Source organism: Pezoporus occidentalis, unplaced genomic scaffold (genome assembly GCF_034315485.1).
Source record: "Pezoporus occidentalis ecotype Australia unplaced genomic scaffold, CSIRO_AGI_Poc_V1 ctg9, whole genome shotgun sequence".
Taxonomy (NCBI): domain Eukaryota; kingdom Metazoa; phylum Chordata; class Aves; order Psittaciformes; family Psittacidae; genus Pezoporus; species Pezoporus occidentalis.
Window position 1 is genome coordinate 7,114,790 of NW_026916262.1, and position 27,236 is coordinate 7,142,025.

Consider the following 27,236-nt stretch of genomic DNA (forward strand, 5'->3'; position numbering starts at 1 on the left):
TGATTGTAGTAATGCTTCTTTTTCCTTCTGCCAGCTCTGCAGCTGATGTGGCCATTAAACACTGCAACTTTAAAAACAAAAAAATCATGCCTATGAGTATGTAGCCACTAATTTCACACAGAATAACATGGAGAATATAATTGCAAGGGAGACATCAATGGCTCCTATCCATGGAGGTTTGAAATACTTGTCCTATCAAGTACAGTATGTAACAATAGTTATGAAGTCTTCCCCTCTCTGTCCTACTTCTTTTCTTTCCTCCTTTTTTCCTTCATCCCTAAAGAAACTTGCAAACTACCTCTCCTCATAGAATTCTGTCCACAGTTTTGGAAATCCTGTTTATGCTTACTACTTACATCTACTTATTGCCAGGAGTAGATGGCCTTTAGTCTATGGATCAGATATGCTTTCAGCACTGGTATTAAGCTAGCTGAGCAAGACCACATGGCGCCATTTACCAATTTGCTTCCCACACTTCCATGCATTAGGTTACGAACTCTGAATAAGGACTTTTATCACAAAAGCCGTATGACTGCGTGTATAATACTTGTACTGAGTGCAATTTAGTGACAATGTATTTCACATGAGCTCAGAAAGAGTGAGCTATTACAGTACTGACACAAGAACATTAAAAGTCCCATGAACACCTTGACTGGGTGGTGGGTTCCTTTTACTGTGGCACATTGGGGGACCTGACGAACTCCTGTATGGACAGTTGCTCCATCCTTGGTCCCCATGTGTTACTCAAGTGAGACAGGTGGTTCATACGAAGACAGCCTTGCACTGACCAGCTATTTGCTCAGTCCATTTCATCCTCTGCACAGAGACTGTTGAACACAGGGGGATCTTCTTTATGGCCGAATAGAGGGCAAAATTCAGTCTATAACTCTTGTTTAGACTAACAGGAGTAAGATAACAAATTCTTAGATATCAAGAGGAAAACATAGTCCAACGCCTGGAGTTTTTCCCTTGTGTGTGAAATTTAAGGCATATTCTATCAGTGTGGTGATCTTCCTCTTTTTGATATTAAATAAAGCACAGCTGGACCAGTCTCATAAAAACCTTACGTGGTTAACATACGAAAATAATGCCACCAGAAGTATCAGAAAGCAAAAAAATACCCTGGATTCTGCAGTTATGTTTCACAGCTTAGTACTAATGTAACATTTTACAAAATTGATGTTACAATTTCAGTGCCGTTTAGTACTGTCATTACTGGACTCCAACACAAATTGCTTTCAGCTGCCTACCACAACTGCATCTTATTAGCCTTTTCACGAAAGCCAATTTATGCAAATCCAGTATTAGTTAAATAATTAAACTGACCCTCAGCATTCATGTACAGACATTGTCTGGCACTAAAAGATGCAAGAGAAATTTAAACCTCCCATCTTCAGTGCTTAGGCCTCCATCTTTTCAACTGCAGCAGCACAATGACTGTTTATAAACATCCATTTCAATACATCCATTAAAAAAAAAGGGCACTTAAAAAACCTGAAACTCTTAATTGCTGTGCTTTTACAGCTCTGCTTTTCCCTCCCAAGACAGATTTACACTGAATTTCAAGCTCTCACACCTAGAAAGCATTACTTGCTACTTTCAGCTTTTGATTAAATCACCAATGACAAAATCTGGCTGACATACAGTAACTCAGTCCAGATTTTCTCTTTTATGCAGACCTTTCTCCACTGTAATGACTACAGTTTTATTCCCTGAAGCTGGAGAAATGCAGACTTAGAAGCACCAGTATAAGGTCTTCCATGGTGATTCAGCAACACTGGAATACCCAGGACAGAATAAATGCAGAGGAGCAGTGAAATGAGAATGACTTTTCAATACTGAATGCTGGACACATGCACTGCTGGACTATAGCTTCCCTGTGGCTCGACTACGGTAAAGCAGGCAACAAGTATGTTCCCACACAGCAGTGCTCAAGAGGCACTCTTACACAATTTGTAAATGTAAAACTGAAGGCGACAAACAAGAATGAAACTGTTTTGATGGGGATGTGACAACAGTCAGATCTCTAGCTAGCAGAGAATTTTATGTAACAATTCTGTGCTGCTGAACATCCCTGGCCAGAAGTAATACCGGTACCTGGCACTTTTTGCCACTGTAGTGGCAACTGTCACCTCTTCAGCTTTATTCTGTTTTACACAGCTGACCTGACCCAAATGACGCCATCGTCCCTTCGATTGGCTGGGCTGGTGTCAGTTGCTGGCTTAAATGGACACAGAAGAAAGAATTCAGCACCCTGTGATTGAAATTCAGGATTGCTTGGATGCCTGTGCGTGTGGTGAAGCAATCCAAATAAAGACCACTTTTTGTTTTGCTCCAGTGAATTGTCAAAGAGATTTAGAAAGCCAGGGGATCTCATTATGGTAATACAGGTTAAATACTTTAAAAGCATATGGTGCTACCATTCTGAATGAAGCTGTCCGTGCCCGCTCCAGGAAGCAGACAATAGGCCAGAAACACATCTCGTGTCCCTGGTCCACCAATGGGAACCAGGGATTATAAATCACTATGAGAAAACATCCTGTGCTATCTGGTATCCGGTAATGCCTTGTCTTTCCAGTTACAGTTTGACTCACCCTTCTCCAGAAGGGAACAAACTCTAGGCATGTATTCCAGTGGCCAAAGGAAAACACCTCTAAAATTTCTTACCGTCCATTCTTGTCTTGATAACAGTATCTGTAGAGATGAGTGAATATAGTATACAATGTACCTTAAAAATACATGTAGAGATAGGGACTGCTTTCACGGAGATGCTGCCTGCCCATTGGGAAGAAAATACCACTGAAAACCACCGGGAACAAAATAAAAATGTTTCACATTATCACAAAGCTTTAAAGATGCTTTGATACGGCTTAAAGATTTCTTTTCTTTCTCCCGCAAAGGCCCCTTCTAATTCACTGCTGACAGATTCTTCTGTGTGAAATGGAGCTCATTACCACATATTTGCTAATTTTCTCCAGTAGGGAGCAGTCTCAACATTGACCTTGGTAACTTTAAATGTCAGCTCTTTCCCTGTGGGCACTGAAATAATGTGTTGTCTCTCTCTTGGAGCCCAAGACAATGACACATTGTAGTCCACAAAGACCCTATTAGTAGTCCGAGCCTGACAGGGATTATCTAGGTTTTCAGAAACATGTCCTAGGTTACCGCTATTTCAAGGAGTTTTTTTGGATTTGTAAGCAGCTATGCTGCAGACAGGCAGCTGAAGCACTACAATATTTTAAACATAGTAGAAATCCTCAGAAATGCACCTATTTCTTCAGCTGCTCCTTGCAGCTAATTCTGAGGGCAGCAGATGAGCTCTACCAAATGACAGTGGAACCATTCACAAAGATACTGCCTTTAATTCCCCTCCTTCACCAATCTGCCAGAAATTGCTGCTTCCAAAGTTGGCAGATAATGATGTTTGCCCATGTATCAGACATTTCTATGCAAAGCCCAGTCTCTTTGCTTTCCAAACCCTAGAGAAAGGTGGATTTAACTCAGTGGGTGTCCTATCAGGGCAGTAGCATCTGGCAATCTTGTGGAGAGAACAGCAGGAGGCGATAATTTCTTAAATTATCACAGCAAGATTTGGCACAACTTCTTTGCTGGCACTTTCAATTTTATTTCCTATTCTGCCTTGAAAAAAAGAAATTAGGGGCACTTGGAAGGAAGACCAGCCACAACACACAAAACTAGAATTTCCTTCAGCACTGTCTTATGTTCTGGAGTTGGCTGAAGATGGTTCCTTGTTTGGGGTTTTTGTGTGTGTCTTCTAATAAATTCCTTTACAATGTATAAATGATTAAAAATATATAAAATATGTAAAAAATAGAACCATTCTCCTCCACATATATCAGAGTATTTACACAAAAAGTATCAAAATTTTCTTCTTGTTCACAGCTTTCCGAAGGATATTGGAACACTTCAAAATTCCAGCCCTTTCTAACTACCCCACCATATCTGTTTATGCATTATTTAAGTCAACTGAAAAAGATGGGTAAAACACGTATGTACCTGTCTTGTCCAGGAGACAAGCTGTAAGTATTTATTTGCCTCTGTTTCTTTCATAATCTGATCTATTGCCTTGCAATATTGGCACCTTCTAATTTTTCTTTATCCCCAGTTACCTGTGATGTTACTGATTTGGCTTGTTGACATTTTAACAGCTGGTACAGTTTGCCTCCATTCCTGACACTGCTTGTCTCACCTGTTAACTTCATGGTGCTGGAGAGCTACTGTCATCTTTCTTTTCACTTTTCATGCACCTTTTTGCTTCACTGACCCTTGTGAATGAAGACTTTAAGAGCATATTTTAATAAATACCCCTTCCTTAATGCTACTCTCCTGCTTACTGTGATGCTACTCTTCTGCTAGAATCACTGCCTCTGCTCATATCTCATCTGTTTTACTGACTGAATGTCCGACTTGCCAGGCACCACTCTACTTCTTAAAATCACAGCCACCCGCTATTCAGATTAAGCCTTCACTACACCTACTTTCCACATGGAAAACTGCAGTCACTTTCCCCAACTCCTTTCACTCTCCACACCGACTTTTATTTCCTCCTCTTGCTGGTCTCATCCTTTTAAAGGTTTATACCCATCCTAACAGTTCTTCACCCAGGTCCAGTTTCCATGTCAACGTTTCTTCTACCTCTCCCTCTGTTCTAGTTTCATGTCATTGATCCCCAGCTCTCTACATTGCACAAGTAAGAGGATTTCTGTTTGGTACTAATACTCTTCCAATATTATCTGCTGCTCCCCATCTTATATCACAAGTCAAATACTACAACCAGGGACTGATGTTTTATTGCACTCTAAGCACCCAACACAACAAAGTCCCAAGCCATGATGGAAAACTGTTATCAATAATGTATGCATGTCACAATGTAACATTTGCTAAGTGGCTCCAGATCTTATACAACAAAAGGCGCTATTCTGCATTACAGCTGTGGTTGAGCAGCCATAAGAGCACAGTGATGTACGTCAAATGTACACATGGCCCTCTCTTTCCACTTACATATAAAATTTTGGAAAGTCATCTGTATCTGATTAAATAGATATTCACTAAGAATGATCAAACAATTCTCTTTTGTGCTATTTTAATTGCTTTTTGCAAATACAAACTTTCTACTGCATATTGTTTAAATGAAAAATTACATTGTATGTACATGAGAAATAAGATTCTGTATGTAAGCTTCCACACAGAAGATCTCCAGCACGGTTGGGCACATTCTAAATTTACTTTAGATGGATGATGTCACGTTAGAACAGACAAGGTTGAAGAGATGTCTGCAGGGACACAGCCCCAGGAAAAAGTAGGGATTAGCTTGTCAATAAAGATGTAAACAGACTGCTCTGAGGCAGCCTCATTTCTGACATTAGAAAATCTTAAACAGTTTTCTGGTGAAGAGCTTGTGCAAAATTGGAGCAGGCTGTCAAGACTGAAATCTGTTCATTTCAGTTTTTCAATAGCTGCTGCCTGTCAGGCAATCAGCCTCCATAACTTTACAGGGTTAAAAAAACAATTGCACATAACATAAACCAGTAAAACTGAATAAAATTCATTAGAGAAAGTTATATCTGATATTGTAACAAGCAGGCTTAGCTAAAGATAGACTTCATGAGAATATCAACTAAATTTGTATGAGACTATACCTTCAAATAGGTACATAAGCAGCATGTGCATATATCTCAGCTCCTAGAACTTCCATAGCAAGCTGTTATAATGGATGAGATTATATGCAAAAGCAACTGTGACTTTTAAAAAAGGCAGGCCTGCATTTTTGAATGAAATGAGTCTGCACTTTGGGTATCTGTGAAACACTGGTATGAAACTACAGAGAGAATCATAATAAGCAAAGGACGTATATAAGGGAATACTCTAATTGGAAGAGTCTGTCAAGCGGTAAATCCCGCTGAACAAACATTGGGTGATGCATATAGGCAGAAAAGAGTTAATGCTATGATATAACCACCATTCCTGTTGATAAACAGCCTCCCTACTCAACTGCTTTCCCAAGTTCTGTTCTACTCTTAGAATACCTGAAGTCATATTACACACTCTTTCACTGTTGAATAACTATGGTTAAAAAGATGGGGTATTGAATGAAAGTCACCCAGAACAAAACCAGTTCTAGTAGATCCAATGATAAGAGATCAAATTCATTAACATGACAGCACCCCCGTCTTCATGAAGAACATCTTTCTGCTATCAGAGCTACCAAACCTACTAAATGAATAATTTGTCTTTGCCCCAAAGTTAACAACAGAACTGGCAAGAGGCATTTTATCTCTCTGTATCTTGGCAGGGGAAAAAATATCAGTCCAAATTAAAGGCAACCTAGTGTTTAATATGCTGGCACCAATTTCTGCTGTATTTTCAACCTGTCAGTGACACTCATCCTGCCCACAAGGCTAGGAACTTACATTCCCCATATCGACAATTATACTGCAAAACCAGATTATCTGCCTGAACATGAACAATTTAAGAAATGTGAGGTTGAATGTTGTATTTTGTACCTCTAAAGAGAACTAAAGAGTAGTTTCAAAGATATACCTTTCAGTTATCATGTCTCACCTGCATTATCAGTTGTGAATACAGGTATTCTTCAATGTTTGCTGTTTGATACACTTTTGCCATAACTATTGTTTTTTCCAAAGGCTCTCATGCTTTCTCCAGTCTCTGGCTGTAATCTTACATTCGGTACAGTAAAAATAGAAGACACTGCAAAAAAAAAAAAAAGTGTCAGTGGTTGTTAAAAATATTCCAACAACTCAAAAAGCTTTTTCATAAAGCAACCCCTTTTTGCAGGAGCTAGAAAAACCTTGACAATTTCCACATAACATCAGTCAATTAATTATTAGTTGACATGATGACATTAATCACAGGCATCAAACTGCAAATAATTAAGGACTCACACACTGATGATATGAAAAGTCATTTTTACTTAGGGGATCTCAAATTGGTGGGGGAAAGTCACTGACTTTACTGCTTTTTGAGAACAAATGTCCATATAAAAATATCCTCAGAGAACTGCCACTGCATGCTTGCATGAGGAAATGCTACGAGACTGTTTAAAGGACTGATCAGGGATGTAACAGTTTTCTTTGGTTTTGCACTAATGCAGCTGTAAGTTTTTGGAGTTACTCTTTCATCTTTATGTCTTTAAAAGACCTGGTTATTGTTTTATGCACAGATCTTCCCACTGTACTTTTCACATCTCAACTTGCATTTGACATTCTGCTATCCTTGGTAACATAAATGACAAATTGCATATATTATATGCAAATAAACCAGTATGAGCTCTCAAATACGAAAGCATAAAAGGGAAGGATCAATTTCATTTTTTAACAGTAAATAACAAGAACTCCTACTTAGTAAAAGGGGTTAGTCCTCATGTCTGAGATGAGTGAAGGCTATGTTGAATCATAAATGGCATTGTACTCCCAGACAGGATGTTTTTAGCAGAACTGCACAACTTTTACCTTTTTAATGTACTATTTTTAAAAACTGAGAGTGGCTAGATGTTAGTCAAAGCATATCTGAAAACTGAACTTCCAACCCAATTGAAATGATGCCTTGACTTGAAACCAAGCCAAATAAAATCAAAGTTTTGCTTCTCACATAAACTCATTTTGAACACATTTGTAAAATAAAACACAAGATTAACATTCTATGCTGTAAAATATTACATAGAATATAAATATAGAGTACTGAAGTCAAGATGAGGAGAGAAAATTGAACAGGTTTTTCTTTTTTTCAGTGTAGGCAGAGTCTCCATACTTTGTGAAATACTGTGATTCCAAAGAGACAGTATTTTCTGATGGAGAATCATGTGGCTGGTTTCCGCCCCCTCCCCCCCCCTTTTTTTTTTCCCCTCACCTGTGAGTCTTTCCTTGGTTTTTACTGCTAAATCCCAAAATTTGCAATTCAGCACTAGGACCAAATTGGACAAAAAATATTCCATGATGAATAGCATTCACTAGAGATATCTGCAAAATTGCAGTCATGTCTGGATCAGGAGGCAGTAGATTTTGTGCGTACAACCACTTCTGTTGTGCATAGAGACTCAAAGTGTTTATAACTGCATTTAATTAACTATCAATAGCAAGTGTTTCACAACATAAAATATTAACCCAGAGAACTAGAATCACAAAACCTGGTAATTTCACTACACAGTAAACATTTTCCCAACTCTCCGAAGTATATGACTTCTTTGTTTTGTAAATATGTTTACAAGTATACCCAAGTCATACTAAATAGAAATGATTGTAGTACTTGATACTGGGATTGTCCTTTCTTGCATCTGGATTTATGCTTCATAATGATTATCTACTAGACACAGAAAAAGTCTTTCTGTAACTCAAAATTTTACTGGAGGCATTTAGAAGAACCTTGCTTTAAAATATAATGATTTTTTCATCTTTATTCTCCCCCCTTCAAAAGGTTTCACTGCTCCTGATGTTTAACGTTATGCAAAGACGTGTTTCTGCCAATGAATATCGCCTTATGGTTATGCTTCTGCAAATAACCTGCTGTGAGCTGATAAAAGGATTAATGCAGCCAAAATTCTTAATCTGTGAAATTACAAATTAAATTCTCATATTAAAAATACCACCCTGAGGTATTTTTTGTGGTTTTAATTCCCCTCTGGTGTTCTGCATACATTGTGCTTGTTAATGACTAGGACAAGACTGTCTCTGTTGGCAGCCTGCTGCAGAGTGATAATGTGTAGGCATTTACTTCACTGATAGAACTGGATTTAACCACTGACTGATAAACTAAGTGGCAAGTGGGTAATAAGTCCATATTAACAGAAAAGTACTACTGCAGAATTCAGAATTCAAATCCTGGCTAGACTAAATCACACAGTCAGAAGGATTGAGATGTCACCACTGCAGAGTGATTTTTGTTTTCCATTTACTAGAAATAGGATAAATGAACTGGCATTCTTAGTATTTCATTAGTCCTGAAGAAATTAATCTCTGCATCAGTTTCAGCAAAGGCAGACCTTCACCAGAAGCCTTAATTTACGTTGCGTCCTTTGAATTTTCAGCTTACAAAGTCCTGCAGTCAGCGAACTGAGTGGTGAGTTAGCGTGGCAGAAGAGGAAACTAGGAATTGTTTTGCAGAGGAGGGACATGGTCTATGACAGAACTGGTGATGGACAGAAATTAATGGTGCTAATTTGATTTTAATGTTCCTACTCTACAAATGGGAAAGTACTCTTCAGAGTGGAGTCAGGGTACTTGGACAGCCAGACCACCAAACCAGCTAAAAATATGACTACTACAGCTGTCATGGGCAGAAAAGCTAAATTTAAAGAAGACAGAAGTTTTCATACTGACACTGATGCAAACATAATCTATTGTGTATTAATATTCAGAAAGGGAGCTCAGTTTTTGCAAGCAAATTTTTAAATAAGCCATAGCTACATACCCACACATGTGCTATTGTTGCATCTCTGAACTTTTTGCCCCAGAGTACCGTATTTAGCTCTTCTGCTAATGGATATATGTTTGAAGGCAGAAAATAACATACACTGTTCCAATACAAACATGCTTCTCTTTACCACATTGAGTTAATGCAAAATGCTGATTGTTATTACCCTGTAAAACCTACTTTTAATAACAGAACCTTTTCTGAATCAGAAATATGCATGATAACATTTTCCCCCGGAATAAACAGTTGTGTGCTTTTAACATTGGAAAAATATATGGTAACTTATGATATAAATGATTTTCAATTATTAAAGAGATAATTGACAACATACATGATGACAGGAACATTTTTGCCCAGTCAACTGGAATACATTTTAATAAAAGATATAATAAGATGTATGTAGATACTGCAAGCATTCTTAGTTAATATAATCTGCCACCCAGTTCTTACACTAAGTCAGCAAATTAACTGATTGTCTACTTTGTGTTTCTCAGACTTCCAAATGCCAAGTCCTTTCTTAAAGGTTACTATTATAACACACAGAGATTCTGTGAATCAAACACGGCTGGATTTTTCTCCTGTATGCTGCAGCTAGTTAAGAAGTACTGTATATTATAAAGTGAAAAGCATCAAATATGTAAATTGTATTTTTCTTTTTTCTTTATGACAATTCAGATAATTCTACTGGCTGCACACATAATCAAATACAAAGATAGCAGGCTGCAGACTGCTGAGCAGAGATAGCAAAGGAAAAGAAAAAAGAATCCATTTTGCCCTATGTCAAGCTAACCACGTAATTTCAAGCTACACAATTGCACTCACTTATTTGTGTGTGGCTGCATTTGTCCATTAAGCTGTCTGTATGTGAGGGTTAGCATACGCACATGTATCTGTATGAACTAGCGTTTTTCTTTTTAATCAATTCAGAGGTGGTTATACTCACTATCAGTTAACTCCCATAGCCGTGGAGGCAGATCACTGAAATACTCATGGCTCAGGGCAGCCTGTGCTGACAGTCTGTTCTTTGGGAAACACTGGAGTAGTTTGGAGGCTAGATCTTCTGCGTGATTCACATAGCTCAACCTGAAACACAAACAAAAGGTTTTTCTGAAAAACAGTCTCATAATTCTGTTTACTAATTCCATCTGCAGTCAGCAGAGTGGAAACACAGAGTTTTGCTAGCCAGGATAACAACAAACATCTGTCTGGGAGCACTATCAGGAAAAGATATTCCTCAGGTTAGGGAGTCAAGGAATTATTTGTGGATTGATAACTCAAAATTCATACAAATTTTACAAATATAGAGCATATAATATACCATATCACATATGCCCTGCCTAGTACACAAAAGGATCATAAGCAACAGCATCTTGAAAGCAACTGTTTGGATTCTTCCACTCACATTTTACTGAACATACAGACAGACTGAAAATTCACAGCACAGGAAACAAATGGTTATTACTATCTAGACCCATGAAATCCAAGCTTAAAACAACAGCAGTATTCATACAACTTTGTGAAGTATCAAATTTTAAAATCCTGTGATGCTTAACAGGCAACATATGCATCATGTTTCATAAAGACATTTGTCTTTTGGGAAGTACTCGCTTCTTATATTTTCATATATTCACACAGCAGGAGGTTGACTCTTCATTAGGTGTTAATGCAATGCAAATATTAAATTGTAAGTGAATTATCTTTTCTAAGCTACCTAGGGAAGTCTGAGAAAAGCCATTGTTCTACTGGGAGCTATATGCTTGGGAATATTCTAAAAAGATAAAAACTAAAAATAATAGATTTGGAGGGGAGAGAGTAAAATGGTGATCAGCAAGGTGTGCCTTGGCTCTAGTAACCTACAGTTGCCTCCTGAATTTCCAAAGCCACCAAACTTACTGTAATATGCAGTTAGAAAAGAGGTGCTGAGTCTCGTAGACACCGTGTTGGTACTGCTTGTAGGTAACTTTGTAAATTCAGCCATGCCTTTGCTCAGTAAAGATCTCTTATCAGGTAAAAATGCCAAAGTGAACAAAAGGTCTCCCATTTTTCAACGCACTGCCTTCCCAAACCAGGTAGAGTAGACTGCAGTCCAAACTGCTACCGTATTTGGAAAAAGATGGTGTTATCTACTAAAATCAATAAACCTACGCATGTTTCATGCAAATGTTCATTTTTGTTCATCTTGAGCTGGCTTTCTGGAAAGCACTCTAGGAAGATGGATTAAACAGTTATTCTTTTATTGGGATGACATGGCATAATTTATATGGATCAGTAGGCACAGGAGAAAACTTCCTCTGCAACAAAGAACAGATAACACTGAAAACACTAAATGAAAAATAAAATGCTATTTTAGTGAGAACTTTAAATCACAAATGTCATAGACAAAACTTTTTTTGTCCATGTTGATACTAAGTGTGAAAAAAAAAAATTAACGAGTCAGTAGCGTCTCTACTAAATTATGTGCTGGCATATGTATGATATCCTGATATATGTAATGACTCACAAAAAATGCCACTGGCTGTCTTTTTAATTTCTAGCAACTGTATGCTAGACAGGAATTTTTGAATAGTGTGCCTATCTGATCTCATCTGAAGAGAAGGCAGGGTATTTGTCCAGAAATTCCTAGGGATGAATTGCCCAGCAGTGCTGACCACTTTAGGATATTCTTTCTCATCAGTCATAATCTTACAGAAATCCCAGGATTAGGATTTAGAATTGCTATTCCAGATCAAACAGAAGCTGAACTGCTGTGTTTGTGATGGCATAATTTTTTCTGTTTTCATTTTCAGTTTGTGACCAAATAAAGACATTGTGAATGGAACAGTCATTGCCTATAAGTTAGGTTGTAAATTAGATTAATTCCAGACTGCTTAAAATAACAGATTGTAGAAATTGCTTCCTTAAACTTTTTTTGAAAATTACAGAACACAGCAAAGTACCAGGAAAAAGGCTATTCTTAACAAAGAGAAGAAAAAGGAAGGGAGAATTGGTATTAATTCTTCTACACATCCAAAATTTCCATGGAGCAGTGATTACATTGCATCTGTGAGGCCTGTCTTGCGTCCTAATCCCACCTACACCAATTATTTGTTCAGAGGTCTTGGCAAATCTTTTCACCAACGTATTTTTTTTTCCCCACAGAAGTAGCTGCATCTTTTTTAGGAGCCATAATAAACTTGCTCTGTCTTGAATGAAATCTACTGTTAAGTCAGAAAAATGAGGTCACTTAGGTAAGCAGTGAAAAATCACCCTATAATGTAAGAATTGTACCATTCCCTAGATGATCCATAGGTATAGTAAAGATAATAAGTAAGTAAGGCAAAGGAAAAGAACACATTTGAACACTGAGTTCTGAACTGCAGATGAAATTACGGATGGTGACACTCTAGTTCCTCTGTGCTCTTGAACAGAGTAGTGCTGACATTTTGATTGTATTAATGGTCAACGACGTACTTGGCATACTGTTAATTTTTTCAGCAATAAAATCAGATTGACTAATATAAACAGAAAATAGTTCCAGTAGGAACAGTTTAGGAAGCCAAAATCATCCTGCCAGTTTAGAAACAAAAAGACATCAATCAAGAAGCCGAATATAAGTATCAAATAATCAAGCAGATTATACACTAATACAATATAAACCTAACAAAAATATCTGAAACATAACCACACCAACTAAAGAAATAATTGTGAATAAGTCAAAAGTAGAACCAATTTTATGATTAATAAAAAGAAAAGGGATTAAACTCATTGCACAATCTGCAAACATACTTCAATCTGCTGTACCTATTACATTTACCTGCCTTGATAATACTCCCAGTAGGGCTGGTGGGAGGGTGGTGGTGTTAGTTGATTCTACTGTAGTTTGAAGGTTCCAGTTGCTACATTATTAGTATTATGTACCCAAGCACAGAAGATCATCCAAGTAACTCATGGATCAAATCATTCGTTTTAGCTAGGCTCAGCTGTATCTTTAAAATCCTACATCAGAGCTCTAGCTTCGTTTACGGAACTTTGCAAAGCAATGAAAAAATTCTTCTCCAAAATCCACGTCTTCTGCAGGTCAGTTCCGGAAATCAGTGGACACTGCAAAAGGCATCTTCATGAGGGCTCCTAAGGTCATCTGTATCAAAACTGATGCCTTAGTGGAATGCATGACTAATTTAGCTTCTTTGTTTAAAGACAAGATTTACTTACGAAAAATGCACTTACTTATTCTTTTTACTTATACTTACTTTTACTTATGAAAAATACACTGCATGATCATGTATTTAAATTACATCTACTATATCAGAATTGTTTGGAGAAACCCATTTAGCACATAACCTCACCAGTCTGAAACATCAGAATGTTTGGTTTCTTTCTTTTTTTTTAATTTTATTTTTCTGCCAGTAGTCTCTTTAAAATGTCCTTCTTAAAACATTAACAATTTGTCTGATGTGTTTGAAACATGATTCCTCAATAGGGAAAAAGGCTGAATTTTCTGATGGGGTTCAGTAGTTAAATATCTAATACAGAAAAGTTAAGAAAAAGAACTAAAGAAAAAAAATGGATTTTTAAATATACCTCCTTCAGTATGTGACAGGATGGAATTTCATACAATATGGCTTTGTGTCTAAAACATAATAGCATGTTTTGTCTCACAGTAGTTGGGCCATATAGGAACTTAGCATGCATGATATGGCAAGTCTCAATATTCACGCTTCATTTAATGTCACACTAATCACTGAGGAATAGTTACCAGCCATGACAGCATACATACTTTCAGAAATGTGGCATACAGCAGAATATGTAAGTATTGTTCTGATAAAGATTAGGAATATTTTTACACACCTACTCTGATGACATCTATGAAACTCACTGCTTTTCAACTTAATCCCAAAAGCTATATATGGTCTCAGCTCAAGAAAACCAAACACCATATGAACTTGTCTCACTTTAAATATATATGAATCTGACTAGACTTGAGCAGTTGTAAATCTCATTGGATTACAAGAATTTGATTTAATTTCAGAAAACAGGCTTAAATGTCTTTCTGCTGCAGAGGAAGGTCAGTATTTGGTCAAGCAGAACATGACTAAGATCACTGAAAGTTTTGTTTAAGCTCTTGAGAAAAAAAAGTTTCGGGCATGTGCAATGAACTCCTGAACTTGGGGTGATTTGCTTTTAAATGCAATGAAGAAGGCAGCTCAAATTCACATTAATAATTAAGACAAATGGGCATTAAAACAAATGGAGATAATACACTGTCTATATACTCCTAACAGCATGAGGTAAATACTTCCCAAAGCAAAAATCGTTTACTGTGCATATTTTCCATGTGAAGATACGACTCTCACAGCATATCATTAATTCATTTCTCGATTGACTTTTATAGCACGGCCTAGAGGAGAGAGGCACCTAATTCCCTTTGGAAATCTCAGATCGCTTTTATTCTAAGTAATCTCTTGCAACCTGAAGTGCTGAAAGACAAAACCACAGTTAACCTGAACAATCATAACATTTAGCAGAGTTTAAATTTTAATGGCATGAAGAGAATAAACAAATTGGTGCAAATCAGGTAGGGCACACAGCAACCCTTCCAGCTTGTTTCACAGAAGATGCCATGGTCCCCTCAACAACAGACCTCCTGTACAGTCCCTGTGGTATCTCACCTGCTATTGCACTGCCATGAGGGTTCCATTCCCCATTTTCACCCAAGTCTGCTTGAGGATGGCAGCCTTTTCCCCTTGTAACAGGCTTTACGCCTCTCCTGATTTCTGAGACAAAACTGTATCAACACCATATATTGTAGTTTATGTTTTCTTTCCAAATTCATTATCTTCTGGCCAGCTGATACAGACATGCCCTCACATGCCTTAATAGTTTGCATCTCTGAATATATGTGCGACCCTACTAGCAGCAGCTACGCAGCACAAAAATCGGAGGAGGGCCTACCTAAAGTAACATTTCCTTTTTACTAAATATCAACAGCTTTTCTGTTGTTTCAGCCATGCTGAGAACACCTACCGTCTTCAAAGACCTGATGTGCCAGCCCCAGCATGCAGAAGCTGCTTCCCTAACGTGCCTGGTGTGCCTCCATGGAGCTTTTGTAGAGTTTATTTAGCCATCATGAAACCACTGCAACAAGTGAACACAAGTTTTGATGCAACGCTTTTAGCTTTTGATACAGATGAAGGCATAAAGTGGCACCTCAAGATGAGAATCTAATGGAATAAAGACATTACTATTTTTTCAGTGTTTTACACAGAGGTTACTGAGAACTAAAACTGATGAACAAAGAGAGACAAAAGCTTTTGAAGGCTTACTGAAGCAGGGTTTTACTTGTTGCTGATCAATCACAAAATACAGCATTTGCTTTACAGCACGGTGTAGCGGTACTTCAAGCCATACTGTATAGTAAACATGTCAGTCAAGCACAGTCACAGGAACCACACTTCAGTGTTGGGATTGTCCCCTACACCCTCATGGGGCTGACAACAGCAGTCCTAACATTGTGCTGGGTTTGCATGATCTTTAGGAGAGGCCTATCTCAAAATAATCAATGCCTCCTGTGCTCTTCCCAGATGAGGTGCTGGCAGAAGTTTAGATTCAGAAACACTGAGCTCTATACAAATGCATGGTGGGAAAGTAGTCTCCAGGTTTCATAGGCCATCGGCTTAATTGTGCTCTTCTAGCTCAGTACCTCACTAGAAGCAAGACTGACACATTAGTAAAACATCCTGCTCAGGCTTCTTACATGAGCTAGGCTGTGGCAAATCCTGCACTAATGTAGCTATACTGCTCCCAGTATCTGTCCTTGCTCTGTGCTTCTGCACAACACTGCACTCCACAGTCTTCAGACACGCATGATTTTGATAAGGGTGTATAGAACTATCTCTTTGGAATTTAGAAATTAGCATGATCCCTTTTAATTATATTACCATATCACAGCATCAACAGTCTTACCTGATTAAGGACTAAAACCGTGGTCAAGATGTTTACTCTTAATACAAAAGCCATGAAAGTTGGGGCTGTTCAGCCTGGAGAAGAGAAGGCTGCGTGGAGACCTCATAGCAGCTTTCCAGTATCTGAAGGGGGCCTATAGGGATGCTGGGGAGGGACTCTTCATTAGGGACTGTAGTGACAGGACAAGGGGTAATGGGTTAAAACTTAAACAGGGGAAGTTTAGGTTGGATATAAGGAGGAAATTCTTTCCTGTTAGGGTGGTGAGGCACTGGTAATGGGCTGCCCAGGGAGGTTGTGAATGCTCCATCCCTGGCAGTGTTCAAGGCCAGGTTGGCCAAAGCCTTGGGTGAGATGGTTTAGTGTGAGGTGTCCCTGCCCATGGCAGGGGGGTTGGAACTTAAGGTCCTTTCCAACCCTAACTATTCTATGATTCTATGACTGCCAATGCTAAGTATTCACAGACACAGAACAGAGATAATGTTTGATTCTTTGGTACTGCTGTTAATGTTGATGCAAAAGAGGTCAGAGCTCCATTTGATTATGTTTGATTCTTTGGTACTGCTGTTAATGTTGATGTAAAAGAGGTCAGAGCTCCATTTGGAAAGCTGTGGAGGCAAGTTCATTCAGTGCATTCCAGGAAGGTAATAATAACCCTGACCTGTCTGAACTAATTCTCACTTGACAGTTGCACAGATGCCATTAGCTGGAAAGCAGCCAAGATGAATAGCATTTCATGAAAAATTAATGTAACAAATGATGGTTCTAACAATACAGGCAACTAGGGTTTGGTTGGTTCATTTGGATTTTTTGTTTGTGGGTTTTGTTTTGTTTGCTTATTTTTCTCTTTTCATTAATATAGATTGACCTCTAGGTATATAATTTTTATGCACTGGGTAAATTTTTTAAAGAACCTACTGACCAAGTAGGTAAGCCATAATTATAGTTGCAGCTCCTGAATTTCTCAGAATGGAGAATTAAGATGCTTACTTAAACTGCTCATGACTCACATGAGGCTTCAGAGACTCAGTTTAGTCACACCTAAACTACACAATGAAGTGATCTAACCTCTCACGGCAATTCACATTTGATAATGGCCAGTAAGCTCAGTCATGACTAGATCATAAAACCATTTGTAAGGCATGCGCCATCACTAAATGCAACTCAAGTCAAAAACTTACATGAGTCTATTTTCCCCTAACTCTTTCTTCACTAGATTTGATGTGGTTTAGCGTCTATTTCAGATGTATTCTACAACACAACACTGCTTGCAATATCCGGCTTGAAAGGTTTGATTCATATAGGAAGCAGAACATTAATGCTGTTACAGAACACAACACCCCTAAAAAATGAGTTTTGTTCATTGGAGCTTTAAATGTTAATCCTAAAGAGAATCAATCAATATACAACAGACTTAACAGTATCCTGAGTTTCATCCTTCTATAGCCTGAGATGCACCAGGGCTAGCTCTTGCTCTGACGCCTCAGAATAACTATGCTGGGCTATGAAACCTTCCAAATAAACCCAGTACCAGCTATTAAGAGCCTAGGGCAAGAAGGCAGCCAACACTATTTATTGACAGTATTGCATGTGTTTTCCCCTACTTGTTCCATATAATTTTGATACAGAACAAGGTTTACATTTGATACTATGTATCTTTTTGCCAGGAGAATATATGCTGGAGAGTGAAATGAAGCAAGAACTAAGGTGTCTGCATGGGGTACATTAAAGGTAAGTAAAATAAGCTTATTTAATCAGCAAATATACAATATATGTCCAATGATAGCATATTCTAAGCTATTGAGAGTTCGGCTTTCTGCGATACAATCATGTAACTTCCTTAATTCCTGAGAATTCTGAGGTTGTGATATTCCAGGCAACATGGCTGCTAGGTACAGTGCTCTGCTACCTTTTAAAACTACAACTATTTCTTTAAACTAAAAGAGGAATACCTCAAGTATTTCACATTATTTCACTCAGTTTTCATCAGCTTCTCTCAGATACTTCCCAGGAAATATTTCCTGAGAAATTTTAATCAGAACATGCCTTTTACCATTTTGCCTGAGAAAGAATTCAGCCATTACTTCTTTCTGATTTTACATGCTACCACCAGTTATTTTAATTCTTAGAGCATCCCAACCAGTCCAGTACTAAAGATACTAATTATGGAAGACACAGTGTGTTCTTTAACCACGACAGACTCCTTCTGAATATACTAAATTTACAGTTTACTGGGAGATCTTTGCTTGCTGTAAGTGCAATTAATGAAGGAAAACAACACAGCAGTGATACCTAATCAGAAGATTTTGATTGTTTCAAAATTGTTTAAAGGGCATGAATCTTCTGATCAAGGTGAGTGTTTTTTAAAGGCCTCCTTCATGCACTTCAACAAGTTGAACAGAATACCCTTGGAAAAGAAATAGAGCTAAAAATAATTCCTAACACCCCAATCATTTTATGAGCTATTATTTCACCAGAAAATGGAGAAAATATATCTTTAATCCTGAACAAAAACTCTTCAAGGTTTATGTTCTCCATAAACCTTTCACTGAGAACTGAAAATATAAGTTAGTAATGCAATAAATGCCCTAACAAATATATCAGATTTTTCACTTAATGCTTTTTACAGGCTTAAACCAAACTGAGTGAAAGAAAATCACCTTTTACAGTCTGACTCTTAAAGGAAGAATGCCTTTCTGTTATGCTTTTTAAAAGAAGGCATGGTGAATTTATATCAACTTCACTGAATCTTGGGGCATGATAAAAGGAAGAAAATACAGCAGTGGAGTTAACATTCCATAGAATTCTTTCTTCACATATTTATTTCTTCACTGGTTGGACATAAGCCAAAAAAAGGAGGGAATAATCCCTTCCCCCCCCCCCCCCCCCCCCCAACTTAGAAATAGCTGAAATAAACCTCTGGCACACAATACAGTCAAAGCTCTGTGCTTTTCCTCCTCCCACCCTTGACAATCTGGATTGTTAATCTCCAAAGAAATCCAAGCAAAATACTTCCCCCCCCAAAAAATAACCAAACTCTGAATTTCAAATTTGTCAAGTGGGTGCAGCTACTAAGGCAGTAAACAAATTTTGCCCTATTTTCCCTTATTAAATGACTACAGAAAGAAAAACAAGCTTTTTGGACCATTTGAAAACTAAACTAAAAAAAAAGGAAAAAAAACAACTATGTTCTAGTAAATAAACATTATTTACTAGATAATAGTAAATAATTACTATTATCTAGTAAATATTTACTATTTACTATTTACTAATAGTAAATAATTACTATAATAATTACTATAAGTAATTATAAACTTATAAATCTCTTATAAATCTCTGCCTCTTGCCTGATATTTTGCCATTTTGGGTTTAAAAAGTCTTATAAATCTCTGCCTCTTGCCTGATATTTTGCCATTTTGGGTTTAAAAAGTCTTAATTTCATTCTAACGTAAATCAGAACTGGTCTGTTTGCTCAGTACTTCAACAACAATTTGTTGCAAGGCTGCAGCACGCAGGCAGTACCCCAAGAAGGGTGACCTCACTTCACTCAGTGAAGCCAAAGATCATCTATCACAGTTAACCTACAAATCTGTCTTGCGGGGGCCTTGGGTCCATCAGCCACGTGGAAACAGCTACTTGTCCTGTCCTCCCACAGCTCCCTAAAACATTAGATGGGTCTGATCTTTCCTATGATTGTATACCTCTCAGCTAATAAAATGTATTTTTATGGATATGGCATGAACAGGAGTACTTTGTATTTATTTATACAGCTCATTAAAGGTGGAGAGAGATTTGGAGGCAGAAAGAATGCCTCAAGCCTAGAAAGCTCAGGAAGACAGACCCCAAGCATATGCATGTATTTAACTATGTACATGAGCCACCTTTCTGAACCCAACAAGACTAAGCAATTACATACAAGTAGGCATCCTGGTCGTTTTGCAGCTATATTCCTAAGCTAAGACATGACAGGGAAATGATGCAGAACTAGTAAACACTGAGAGGAGGAGACCAAGATAATTATAATGAGAGCATATGGGCAATATGTTGAAAGCTATGCAGTCAAAATTTCTGTACTATGTATTATTACACCCATACATTTAGACAGACTTACATGATACAGAACTAGTTGCAGCTCCCTGACCCTCAGGTACTTGGTTCAGGTGATGTTAAGGGAACACAGGATGGGATGTCACATTTGCACCAGCTTCTTCTCCAGATTCACTCTCCTGATTTAGCACACCACTGTTTCTCTTTACACTAACATAGACAGATACTTTCTAAAGGGAACATTAGGTCATCTTCCAGCTGACAGAATGAAAATCCAGTGCCTGATACCAACAGCATTAATACTTGTTAAGAGACAAATGTGCTAGTGCCAATTTGTTAAAAGAAGTCTGAATTTGACTTTGAACTTGAACAGGGGAAAAAAGTGCATTCGAGGGTTTCTTAGGCACAGAGACCATGATAGAAGGAGAAAACAATGATCTCGCTCTAGTATGTAATTTGGGAAAAAAGTAACATGATTTTGCAGTGTTTTTTTAGAAAAAGTGAAACATTACATATCCACATGTACCTGTATTGAAGACTTTTTAAAAAGTTGTTCAGATTTAACACAACAGTTTATGCCTTTTTAACTATAAGCAGGTTGGAGGTGAACAACCAAATCACAAAATCTGTATATTTTAACTATCAATTACTGAACTATGTCGATTTTAAGTGCTTGCACACACATACGAGTGAGCACACAGTGCTGACACTAAGAAATCAGCTTGCAGTAAGGAAGAACTCAATCCTGAACTATTTTTGCAAATCCTAACCTGTTAAAGTAGTATAAAAGAGAGACAGGGAGTGACAGTGAGCACAGGGCAGGGAATAGCAAGAATCCCTCTGCTGAAGCTTATATTGCTGAATAAAGCAGGGCTAGGTAGAGAGCCTGACCGCTCAGCTACTGAGCGTCCACATTGCCCCCTGGTTTATTTGATCCATGCCAACTAGCACTCTCCAAAATCACTCCTAGGCATAGTTCACAGAACAACCCATGCCAGGGACCATTCCCAAAAGGCAGCATGTTCCGGGCTCCTACAAACAGGATGAGAAATACACTACCTTCAGTCTTACTCTAGAAAACACAATTCCCATGGCCTACAATAGAGGTCTTATGTTATGCTGGAAATTTAGAATTAAGAAACTAATACCAAACACATCCAGGATAATAACTGTACCTGCAGCTGCATGGGGATGACATAAAGCCCACAGGAGATGTATGCCCAAGTGTTACTTAGCAGAGCTGTAGCTAAGGTCTGCCACATGGCCTCGGGGCCAGAAGATTGTCCCTGTCTCTCCTTTAGTTAGCAGTACAGATGTAGGCTCTAGCTGACAGAAAAATTATATTCACCAAACACTGCCTGTCAACATCTCAGGGAAGATTCGTGCCCTCACGGTTGCAGAATAAAGCTTGACTCAAGGGCACTTAAAGGATCAAATATGAAAGAAACAAAACTAGAATATAACATTATTTTACAAAAGTCATGATGCTGAAGAAAAGGCAATAATAATCTGGAGCACGAGTTTTTATGTCAGAGTGGTGAAATTAGATTGAGGCACACTAACAGCATGCAGTAGGAAGCAGAGCTTTAAGACTGCTATAGAATCTAACCAAAGTAGGCAATGCAAAATAATGGCCCATTCTTAACTTGCAATAGTGTCAGACAGAAAAGCATAAATTTCATCTATTTTTACAAGATTTCCTTGGATTTCATAAGTTTGGGTCCAAACAATAACAGTATTTAAAAAGTATTCTGGATTCCTAAACAATAGGAACAAAAAAGCAAACAATACCTTCGTGAGAATGTGAAAGAAATATTTTTTTTTCACTTAAATTCGTTGCAGCAAGATTCTCAGTTTCTAAATCCAACGTGAAAAATTAGAGCTTTTATTCATTTGTATTTCCAGCTTCCTATTGCAGCCATGATCATAAAACAAACACAGCTGGCATCTTTATTATTTTATTCACTGAAGGATTTAGCTGGACAAACATCACAAAGATGGTGGCTGCTTTCATTGAATTTATGATCAAATATGCTCCAGCATAAGATCAACTCTGTTACATCAATTATTATGAGATGTGAATAATTTAACAGAAAGTTGTCTATTTGTAAATCAGATCTTACAGATACAAATTCAGCTGAGGTGGCAGACAGTGGATATACACTGTATTATACATTAGAGTATTTTAAAGGATGCAGTTTTCTTGAGAATCACATTTAGTGATAAATATTGTCATTTACATTTGGGTATCCAGCTGCTAATTCAGACAAAAAACATTTCAATTTTTTTATTAAATTTATCAGAGAACATAACTGTTTTAGTGATGTCTTTCAAAATTACAGAATATATCTATTTCCTATGAAGGCTTAATTAAAAACAATATGCAAACTACCATCGCCATCATTGTTTTGCTTTGTTTTGTTTGGGTTTTTTAACATAGATTTTCACCAGTCTGTTGTTCAGCATAATACCAAGAGAGTTATAATAATTTTAACGCAGAATGTGTGCCTTAGGATATGGGATTGACTCAATGCCTGAATGAAAAAGGTCAGTTCCCTTTGGAACCACTTGCCTCTTTGCCCTCCAGCAATGACAGGTGCACCAGCCCTGTACCGAGTCTCGCTATTCACAGTGTGTTGCTGAGGATACATAATGTAACCTCTCCATTTTAATGCATCAGCAAGGATTACTGTCTCCTATCTTCCCTTTCTGACACTCAGGTCAAACAGACACTGAACATACATACATGATGATCAGCCTGCAGCCATTTCACATTCTCAAACAATAGCTTCAAACTTTAAAAGGTACGTTATTTACAGAAATCACTAAATTTAACTATGAAAACCGTTTGGCTAGCAAATAGCTTCAAGCTTTGAAACCAAATTTGCACGAGTCTCCTAAAATGCCATTTGTTTTTGTATCATTAATTTAAAAAAAAAAAAAAAAAAGAAAAATTCTTGCTTCTCTATCCTATACGATAGGAAAGAAGTCAGAAATCTGAAGGGAGATACATGATGTGCCATAGTCAGAATTGCAGGAAAGGAAGCAATTAAGATTTTCTTGCCAAAGTTGTAATGCATTTTGGGAGATGGTCTCAGGACAGTCTCACGAATGGCAACCTGTAAATACTTACAATTACCATCCTACCTCAAAAAAGTAGGTGTTAAGAATTATGCTCAAAACCCCACATCAAATCATCATAAAAGTCAGTAAAAAAAATATTTATCTGAGGTAAAGATACTTTGTGATGTCTGTACCACTGCAGAAACCTACTGTCTGTAGGTCTTCGGCTGGCAACAGAGCCAAACAGCATGGGCTTTGAGATTGGCTTAAACTATCTGTAGAGATGACAAAACTCAGTAGCATAATGAAATTATTACATTTATTGCCTGCCTGCACTGCCTCTCTAAATTCTATACATTTCTGAGACCCTAAAATGAGAATCATAGGAACTGTTGAGTTAAGGAAAAAATATCTGTAATACATGACAAAAAGCAGTGGATAATATCAAGCCACTTATGCCAACAGCAGTGGCTTAGCACTAGGCAGTTTTGAATGCCAGCCCAATTCTTCAGGCGCCTATCATTTTGGCTTCATTTTGGAAGAATCTTGTCTTTAATGGCTACATACAAATAATGAGAGACACAGCAGTAAGGTCTACTTCACTTACATTACTGCCTTCACAATATGTCTTCAATTCCTCGGGCAAATATTTTTAAAACACATCCCAGAGACTCAATTTTGTCAGCAACATCATTATCTAGAGAAGAAAGATTTCAGTAGAGAGGCCAACAGTACAGAACTGCAGCAAGAGGGCAGAACTAGGAATGTGAGGATATAATGATGCCTGGTGCCTCTGATCAGAAAGTATTAGACTTCAAACCAAGAAATGAACCCAGACACTATGGCAACATACGAGTAACAGACTACCAGAAACATAATTCTGAGAAATTATTAAAACACTGGCATGTAGAAATGCGTAAGAAGAAAGAACAACTGGAAACATCTGAAAAGAGTTGATCAGTAAGTACTCAAAAACATTAATGAAGAACATACTTTGAAAAAAAAAATTATGCCTGGAAACACCAAATAAACATGTCTATCTGATATACGTCTCAATATCCTAAGGAATTCTTAAGGAATTAGTGAGGATACCAAACAAATGTAAGGCACCTTTTAAAAGTCTTTCCAGGGAACCTCTGCAAGAAGAGTTAGTTCTCTTTCCTCATTTCTGTTTACAGGGTTATTACTGTAGATAAGTTACTGTAATGTTAGCTAATTTTTGTCTGTAAAGTATTGTATTAGACTTAAAAGACATATATATATACTTCCTTTCTGATTTTTAAATAAGGAAGACTATCTTGGCAAATATTTGCTGGGTGCTGACACACAAAATAGACAGTAGAAACAAAACAAACAATATGTAAGCAAAACCAGTTTTAGGAAAAAACTAAGACAAAATGGCAATCAAAAGAAAGAAAATGTGACTAATGAATAACACATCAGATAAATCAGTTATTTTAAAAAATGGACTTAATCATTGGTGGAATAAATCGACAGGAGATAATGTGTGATGCAATTGCTCTAAGAAATCTTGCTCTGTAGACAAACTCCAAAGAGCTGAGATATGATACACTATCTCATGGACTGAAAACTGGATAACAGACCATAAGCAATGGGTAAGGATGAGTGGCAACATATGGAGTTGAAGGGAAGTGTCCAGCTGCGTGCCAGAGGGATTAGCGTTAGTCACAGTTTTATTTAACATCTTTATTATGACCTGGACCAAGGGATACACTGCATACTGAGTCAATTCTTAGATGAAACTAAATGTTGGAAACACCATATAAGACAAAGAAATTAGTGCAAAGAAGCTAAAAGTGATATACGTGGGCAAAAAATGCCTACAAATAAGATAGAGCAGAGAGAACTACAGACCATTAACTACCAGGGAAGAATAACCCAAAATATGGATAGGTTCGGAGATAGTAATGCCAACAAACTAGTCCAATGTCAGAAACTGAATTAAATGATGCAGAAGACAACAAAGAACACCCATGTATGCTACGGCTGTGCTTTCACAGCTGTCACAGATGAGTAAGGTATAGGATGGTAACAATCTAATTTTACTAATGAAACACAGAGTTATTAGGCTATTGTGGTTCAGATTAGGAGGTTTATTACTACTTTTAACTGGGCCAAGAGGATGTAACACAATACCTAAGGCTTAGCATCATAAAAAGGGGGTGGAAGGGGGAGAAATTTGGAATAAAGCAAAAATAAATTGAAAGGATAAATATTCTATCAATGAGATCTCTTAGGAATGCTCTTCCCACCCTCCCAAGTTTCAAAAGGTGTAACATTTGAGCAATTTGCAGTCATTCCAATCTCACAGAAACATTCAAATATAAATTGTAAGGAATTTTTCAACTTGGCAAACGGATGAACGAAGGAAATCCAGAGATCTTTCTCAGTCAATGGCTTTAATCGGCACTACAGAATTCACTACCACGGGGCTGACACAACCTGCAGCGCATTTCAGCTTAGCACTAGCCGCTCCTCGGCTGAGAGCGGTGCCTTTTGCACGGCTGCAGCTGAGCTCCCTGTACGGAGCCAGAAACGGTACTAAGCGGGTGTAGTGTACAGAGGCAGACACACACACACAAGCACTGAAGTGCAAACAAGCAGCTTCCACCACCCTGAAATTACTGTAATAAACCCCATTAAGTACTGAAATAAACAAACAAGCAGCGTTAGGAAAACATTTGCAACCAAAACAGGGCCTCCGCCGTTGCCTCCTCCCCGCCCTGCGCTGAGGGCCCTCTGTGCCAGCTCGAGCGCTCCCCCTCGCGCTGTCGCCTTATGGCTGCCGCTCTCCCGCGTCCCCTCACGGCCCGCGGCTACCGCACCTGAGGGGAAGATACCGGAGATAGCTGAGTGTCTGATACCGGAGAACCGATCGGATACTGGGCAAGTTGGGGGTTTGTGTGTGTGTAATAAATCTGTGTCCTGGTCCTGGTAAATGGCTTCTTGTTTGTGCTGCAGGTTGTGGTCGCTTTGTCATGCTGGGATTCCTAAGCTCCCTCGGGCAAAAGGTAACGACTGATAAAGGAGTGTTTATGTGAAATACGAAACAAAACGGGAAATTAAAAAGGTTTAGTTTGTGTCTTTCAATACAGCAATATCGCGGCAAACCAGGAGACAGAGGCAGGTTCATGTGCCTCGAAACCACAAATGTGCAAAATCCTCTCATTTTGTGTCCGGTTTCCCCCCATGCTCCCCCCCACCCACCCAGCAGGATTCCTGATCACTCCTCAAGTGCAACCTCAACATACTCTTAACTGTACGCAGTCGCACACATGTAATCCACCTTTTGCATAGGTATAGTTTTAAATTCTCATTGCTTAGTTGTATCCAGCAGAAAGGTTTTAGCAATGACAACACTAAAGCTTTTTGTTCCTGCTGTGCTTGAGAGCTTGAATATTCTTTCTATGGCACTACAGACTACATTTCAGTGAGAAACTCTGGTGAAGGGGATAAAAGTGACAATTATGAGAAAGTTTTGTCTTTAGTCAAAACCCCACTAAGGCAAAGATTTTCTTAAAAAAACCCTCAACCAACCAACAGAAGCCCAAACTAGAAATCCTTCCCAAGGCTCAGCTCTGAACAGTTCCATAGTTTGTGTCATTCTTGAAATGAAGTACAGGCCCAAAATATATGGACTTGTCTCTGTTCACTAAAATTGCGTTCTTCAGGAAGTTTTCACTGAATAACAGCCCCAAAATAGGCCAGTTCATCCTGGA

The 27,236-nt window shown here is 38.0% G+C and overlaps 1 protein-coding gene across 5 annotated transcripts in view; it reads right to left on the reverse strand.

The window, feature by feature from the left end:
• CDK14 (cyclin dependent kinase 14) overlaps positions 1-27,236 on the reverse strand; it is a 321,217-nt gene that overhangs the window by 58,047 nt on the left and 235,934 nt on the right. For all 5 annotated transcript variants that reach the window (XM_062605168.1, XM_062605171.1, XM_062605172.1 and 2 more), the window contains 2 exons: positions 10,391-10,530; positions 6,583-6,729 (listed from right to left, as the gene is read on the reverse strand). In XM_062605168.1, coding sequence (XP_062461152.1) covers positions 6,614-6,729; positions 10,391-10,530 — 256 coding nt within the window. In that variant the 3' untranslated portion in view covers positions 6,583-6,613. The remainder of the gene's footprint in view (positions 1-6,582; positions 6,730-10,390; positions 10,531-27,236) is intronic.